The 7261-nt window shown below is 41.4% G+C and overlaps 2 protein-coding genes across 2 annotated transcripts in view; both read left to right on the top strand.

Moving 5' to 3' along the window:
* Nucleotides 1–2343, top strand: part of LOC126385552 (ski oncogene-like) — a 35702-nt gene extending 33359 nt beyond the window's left edge. The window contains exon 6 of the mRNA XM_050037324.1: nt 2337–2343. Within this exon, the coding sequence (XP_049893281.1) occupies nt 2337–2343 (7 nt within the window). The remainder of the gene's footprint in view (nt 1–2336) is intronic.
* Nucleotides 2319–7052, top strand: hyal1 (hyaluronidase 1). Its single transcript, XM_050038006.1, has 4 exons — nt 2319–2418; nt 2720–3630; nt 3718–3807; nt 5968–7052. The coding sequence occupies exons 2-4, from the start codon at nt 2722–2724 to the stop codon at nt 6292–6294; spliced, it is 1326 nt and encodes a 441-aa protein (XP_049893963.1). The 5' UTR covers nt 2319–2418; nt 2720–2721; the 3' UTR covers nt 6295–7052.
* Nucleotides 7053–7261: the final 209 nt, after the last annotated feature.

Below are 7261 nucleotides of genomic sequence, written 5' to 3'. Positions count from 1 at the left end.
ACACAAAATTACTATGAAGTGGCACAAAGTGGCTAAACAAGACACAAAATTACCCTAGAGCAACACAGAATGTCTACAAAAAGACAAGAAACAACCACAGTGTCACACAAAATGACTAAAAGTGGCACAAAATAACAAAAAAAGATACAAAATGACTACAAGAATAAAATACAACCACAATATGACACAAAATCACCACAAAGGGACAAAAAATTACCTTAAAACAACACATAATGACTGAAAAAGACAAAATTATCTAAATAAGACACAAAATGACTACAAGAAAACAAAATAAACACATTGTGACACAAAATGACAGAAAAAGACACAAAACTACCTAAATAAGAGACAAAATAACTACAAGACAACACAAAACAACCACATTGTGACACAAAATGGTTACGGACTGACACAAAACAACAAAAAAGACACAATTTCCTAAATAAGACACAAAATGACTACAAGAAGACACAAAACAGCACAATGTGTCACAAAATTACCAAAAAGACACAAAACAACCACAATGTGACACAAAATTACCAAAAAGGGACACAAAAGAACCACAATGTGACACAAAATGACCAAAAAGGGACACAAAAGCCACAATGTGACACAAAATGACCAAAAAGGGACACAAAAGAACCACAATGTGACACAAAATCACCAAAAAGGGACACAAAAGAACCACAATGTGACACAAAATGACCAAAAAGGGACACAAAAGAACCACAATGTGACACAAAATGACCACAAAGGGACACAAAAGAACCACAATGTGACACAAAATCACCACAAAGGGACACAAAATGACCAACAAAAGACACAGAATTACCTCAGTTAAAACAAAAAAATTACCTCAAAGCCACAAAACAACCACAACATGTCACAAAATGACCAAAAATGACACAAAACAACCACAATGTCACACAAAATGACCGAAAAAGACACAAAACAATCACAATGTGACACAAAATGTCTACAAGAAGACACAAAACAACCACAATGGGACACAAAATTATCTCAAAGGGACACAAAATGACCAACAAAAGACACAAGATTACCTCAGTATGACAAAAAATTACCTCAAAGCAACACAAAATGACTGAAAAAGACACAAAACAACCACATGTCACAAAATGACCAAAAATTACACAAAACAACCACAATGTATCACAAAATGACCAGAAACGACACAAAACAACAACGTGACACAAAATGACCGAAAAAGACACAAAACAATCACAATGTGTCACAAAATATCCAAAAAAGACACAAAACTACCACAATGTGACACAAAATGTCTACAAGAAGGCACAAAACAACCACAATGTTACATGAAATGACTACAAGAAGACACAAAATTACGTAAATAAGACACAAAATGACTACAAGAAGACACAAAATTACGTAAATAAGACACAACACAAAATGACTACAAGAAGACACAAAATTACGTAAATAAGACACAAAATGACTACAAGAAGACATAAGATTACCTTAGTAAGACACAAAATTAGTTTAAGAGACACCATTTAACTACACAAAGACACAAAACAACCACAATGTGACACAACATTACGTCAAAGACACAAAGAAACACAAAAAGACGTGTAATGACCATGAAGACACTCAAACCACCACAAAGTGTGTGTGTTCCTTGCTCCTATGTAAAGGAGGTGATGGAGCCGTTTGCATATCTGTGCCCAGGGGCCCATCGTCTCATAATCAGACCATAGGGGAGAGCAGACCTGACATTTTAATTGTAGATAATACAGTTCTGGTTTTGGTGTTTGCAGTTGATAGAAGACAAGCTCCCGGAAAACAAACATGTCATCACTGGCCACTAAGGGGAGGCAAAGCCAGCTAGTCCTCTCAGAGAGAGGGACACACTCTGCAGGCTGCTGCCTCATGCCCCCTCCCCTTATAATTGTAGGGTGCCGTTAAGCCAAGAGTTATTTTTGCTACTTTTAAGAGTAGAGCAGGGCATACATTTAAATTTGCAGGAGGAAGAGTTCATTATAGTGTGCTTGACAGCCATTTAGAAGAGATGTACACTGCATTTACAGGTCAGATCTCTTCAGTCAACTGTTTATTTTCAATTATAAGTTCTTCTTTTATGAAGACACACTGAACATGTAGCAGACAGAAGAAAGAGAATGATGAGATGAAGTTACTTTTTAAGGTGCCTGTGACTTTAAATCTGCTGCGGAAAAGCTCTGCATGTCTCTTATGATTGGTTGGTGGAGATTCTGTGCTCACTTCTGATTGGCTGTTACAATCCCAGAGCTCCCTTCTGCTTTTGTTCCTTTCCCCTCCTTCATACATGTGTCATTCAGATCATGAGACCTAGTTTACTTTCCCTGCAAGTCCACACCATAAAGTACAAACCAAAAAAATCCTCATCCAGTTGTTAAACAGGTGAGTTACCGTTTGTCATGTCTGTCCATAGTCCTTCTGTCACACACCATTACATTGTAATCTGTCACTTTAGTCCCACATTAGCAACACCACTTATGTGGGGAACTGCAGGATTTTAGGACAAAGCAAACATGTTTGGTTGAAAGCTGAAATTCTTGATGTCTTATGATTCTGAAATTGAATTCATCTGTCAGACTCCACACAACAAACCAGAGTTTGGAAAAGTAACATTAAGAGAACAATTTTGCAATATCCTGTCAGTATTTCTCGTTGAGTGATACCAGCTTTTCTGTCTTCACAGGCATGAGTTCCTTCCATCATGAGCTGCTGCTTCTCTTAAATCTGTTCAGCCTTGTCTCAGGGCTGCAGTTTGCCACATCATCCTTCACCCAGGTTCCTTTCCTCTCAGTGTGGAACGCTCCCACTGCCAGCTGTCTCTCCCAATATGGCGTGGACCTCGACTTGGGAACATTCAGCATCGTCCAGAACCAGAACCAGAGCTTTGTGGGTGGAAACATAACCATCTTTTACTCTGAAAAGCTCGGCCTGTATCCCAGGTACACCAGCCAAGCAGAGGCGATCAATGGCGGGGTGCCGCAGAACGCCAGTCTGGATGAACACCTCAGAGTGGCCTCTGGAAATATCCACACCTGGATCCCTGACAGGGATTTCCAAGGGTTGGCTGTGGTGGACTGGGAGAGCTGGAGACCTGTGTGGGAGAGAAACTGGGACAGTAAGGAGGTGTACTGGGAGGGATCGAGAGCACTGGTGAGGTCCAAGCATCCAGACTGGAGCCCAGCGCAGGTAGACGCTGCAGCGAAGGTGGAGTTTGAGGCAGCTGGGAGGAAGTTCATGGAGGGAACGTTAAAGCTGGGGCAGCAGGAGAGACCCAATGGGCTGTGGGGGTTTTATGGTTTCCCCAACTGCTACAACTACTACAACACCAAAAGCACTAACTACACAGGGGAGTGTCCACCTGTGGAGCTGAAGAGGAACAACGAGCTGCTGTGGCTGTGGAACGTCTCCTCCGCTCTTTATCCTGACATCTACCTCAGCCTGGAGTTGCGAGACCTCAGCAGAGAGGTGCTCCTCTACACCCACCACCGCGTCCTGGAGGCCATGAGAGCAGCAGCTCAGCTGACTCCATCAGCACCGCCTGTGTACCCCTACGCTCGCATTGTCTACACCTACACATTAGATTTCCTCTCTCAGGCAAGTGGCAGATGATTTAACTCCATGCTCTGTTGAGATAATCATGATTTAATCTGACTGTGCTGATCTTGTTTGTTCCTCCTGCAGGAGCACCTGGTCTACACCATCGGAGAGAGTGCAGCTCTGGGATCTGCAGGGGTGGTGCTCTGGGGCGACCATGCCTTCTCCAAATCTCGGGTACAGTCCGGCTCTACCTGAACTCACCAGAGTGTAGAACTCAGAAAAATGACTCAGGATAAAGTTGTTCTGGTGTTTGGCATAACGCAGGCGACATAGGATGTTTGTCCACATCATAGAGCAGGTCTTTATTGTTCCAAAAATGACAAAGAGTCATTACTGACCAATCTTTTGCCTTCGTATGTTAGACTAACTGAGCTGTTACCACGTGTTTCGATATCTGCCTACATGTTCTGTGCTTAGGTTCGTTTATTTTTCTCTTGTAGATGTCTTTATTGATAAGGAGTAATTTGTAAGAAGCTGTTCTAAGAAAAACGTTGATAGTGTTGTTTTGTTTTCTCAGTATCTATGGTGATTCATAATCCACGACTGATAGTTAAGGAAGCCGGAAACAACATCAGACAACACCCTGATGAAAATGATGAGTTTGGTGTGCAGCAGCATAACTGTGTGACATATCCGAACACACAGTGCCTGTTCTTAAAGTGTAAAAAGAAGATTGAGAGCAACCATTTGATCCCTTCAGTGAACGTTATTGTACCATTATGCTTTGGAGATTTACCTTCTTCCTTAGAGAGTTTTTTAAGACGGTATTTTTAGTTCGTGTCTAAAAAAAATTTCTCCTGAAAGACTGTCTGGCATATTATGCATCTCATTTACTGTTAGGAGATCCCATGAAAAGACCACAACTTCCTCTCAGGACTCTCTCACTTCCTTATTATATCCATGGCACTCAGCATTTTGATCCTACTGCATACACACACCATTTAAAGGAGCTCTGTATGACATTCAGAGCATCAACATGGCACCAAACAACCCTTTGCTCTGTAAAGATATAGTGGAGAAACAGCGTCCTGAGCAGAGCTGCACTACCTTTGTGTGTGTGATCTGAGCGTCTCTGTTCTTTGTTGTGGTAGAAGGTCCAGCACGTGTGTGGCTAGCTAATTTCCGCCACTCTGCATTATGTGGTCACTGCTAATCTTGGGACCACATTGTCGCGGAAGTGTGATGCACATCCTAGTTAACACCGTTAGCTTTATCCCTGTTGCCATTGTTACTTTATTGTGTTTGCACCTTTTTGTTTTTTAAAGATATTTTTTGGGGCTTTTTAGCCATTAATGTATAGGACAGACAAGCGTGAAGGGGGGAGAGAGAGAGGGAGTGACATGTAGCAAAGGACCACAGGCTGGAGTCAAACCTGGGCCGCTGCGGCAACAGCCTTGTACATGGGGCGCCTGCTCTACCACCAAGTCACCAGCGCCCTGTGTTTGCACCCTTAGCTGCTTGTCGCCAGCTCAGCCACCTCCATGTTGAGAGCCATGTGCAGACAACTTCTGAATCTTAAGCCCTTTTTACGCAGAGATCACGCCATAGAGCCGCTACAAAGTCCCTTCTTTATGCCTCCTTTGCATAAACCAGACGGCGGCATCATTCTTCTCCAGTGTGTGATTATGGACAGCATCCTGGCATCACAGAATCAAAAGAGGCGTGACAGGCGTGATATGTAACACAACAGCATCAGCCTTTAGTGTGACATATGACAGACACATCGGCAGCGCATTCTAAACAACAATGGCATAATATGGCAATATCAATCACTTGCCATCTCTGTTATATGGCGGCTGATCTAGTCCTCTGCTCTGAGGTTAAGGAGCCCACGGACCTCACTGCTTTCCCAATTTATGGACATTTACGGACACTGTTCTTCTTTGAGAGTTAGCCACTAACTACTAGCAGCTACTTTTTAAATCTCCTGCTGTGGGTCGCACAGATAACACATCGTCAAAATGTCATGCCAAAACATCCTGCCAATTGCTACCTAGCTGATTAAAGCCAAGACAGCTCTGTCTCCCCAATCCATGATTGCACCTTATTTATAGTAAGGTGAGGTGACATAATGTCGTAATGTTCCCACCTTGAACAGGCAGTGTAAAAAGGGCCATAGATACCCTCTGAATATCGTATGGAGCTCCTTTAAAATACAGATCACAAACATATATTTTCTAATTTTATTTACAAAACAAAAAAAAAGAGGCAAAATGATTTTAAGTAAAATTGCTGGCATCATCTATGTGTTAAAGTGCTGATGGTCTGTCATTAAGATGAAGGTGTAAAGTCGTGTAAGCACTTTATTGACGACTCTTGTTTCTCTCCTTTCAGGCCACTTGCGAGGCTGTCAAATCCTTCATCGACGAGACTCTGGGTCCGTACCTGGTGAACGTAACAGCGGCAGCCACTCTTTGCAGCCAGACCATGTGTTCCTCTCGGGGAAGATGCCAGAGAAGGGACCCGAACTCAAGGGCCTACCTCCACCTGGACCCCGCTGTGTGGGAGGTGGTGTCTGAGAGGAAACCAGAGGGAGGGCGGAACTACAAAGTTTTAGGACGGATAAGAAGACACGAGGTAAAGTTCATGAAGTCTGAGTTTCAGTGCCAGTGTTACCCAGGATGGAGTGGTGAGAGCTGCTCCAAATGGATTCATGGGTAAAAGACTTTTCTTAAGGGAGGTAATCCAGTGACAGCTTTGGTCTAATAAATAGCTGTAAAGTCTGTGAAATAAACCACTGCAGAGGTAGACTGCACCTTGTTTGGTCTCCTGTCAATGGACGTTTCGTGTTTTCTTAATTAATTACTCCTTTTATTTTTCTAATAAATGTTAATAAATCCCCATTTAGCAATGTAAGCAGAGTATTTTTTACATTCCAGTGAGTGTGTGATAATAAATGAACAATGTGTTGTTTAATGACAAAATGTGTCAAATGTTTTTAGTCCAAGAAATCAGCCTTAAACTATCTGTGAAGATACACTCTGAGAGTCACCCTCCACTCAAAAATATGTTTAGCTTATTGTTACTTACTTAAATATTTGAGCTTCACTGTGCAGAGGCTGACACCAGAAGACTGTTTTCACATTTAAGGAGTAATGTTTGTCTTTGCTCAGCTTAAATCTGAGTTTAACACGCCTACATGTGAGAAGGATTTTGACAACAACTGGAAACCTCCAGTACGCAAACACTGAGAATGGACTACACAGTGAAGTGGGAGACATCTTGTGTCCAGCAGTTAAACTTCTGAAATTCACAATATTTTCATATTCATGGATTTTTAAATGAAACAGGAGTAGATGGACATTTAAGATTTTTTTTAAAAGTAGATAGTAAAATGTGTAAAAATCATATCAGACACAAATTATTATTCAAAGTATAGAGTTTTTCAAGTAATAAAGAGCTCTTAAAACCTGCCATAAGGGTGTCTTTAATGTTAATTATATTGGGATTTAAGTTTAAAGTAAGCAGAGTTTTTTCAGTAGAATTCATACATAACACAATCAGCTAATAAAATATAATTTATTTTCTGAGACTAAAGTATCCAGCAGTACGTCAAGCTGATAAAAGGGTCTCCACATTGACTGAACTGCGTTAAAAGCTGCTTACAAATTATATATATAGTATTATA

Source organism: Epinephelus moara, chromosome 24 (genome assembly GCF_006386435.1).
Source record: "Epinephelus moara isolate mb chromosome 24, YSFRI_EMoa_1.0, whole genome shotgun sequence".
NCBI classification, from domain to species: domain Eukaryota; kingdom Metazoa; phylum Chordata; class Actinopteri; order Perciformes; family Serranidae; genus Epinephelus; species Epinephelus moara.
The sequence above is the reverse complement of the archived record's forward strand: the minus strand, read 5'-3'. Positions and strand labels throughout refer to the sequence as shown.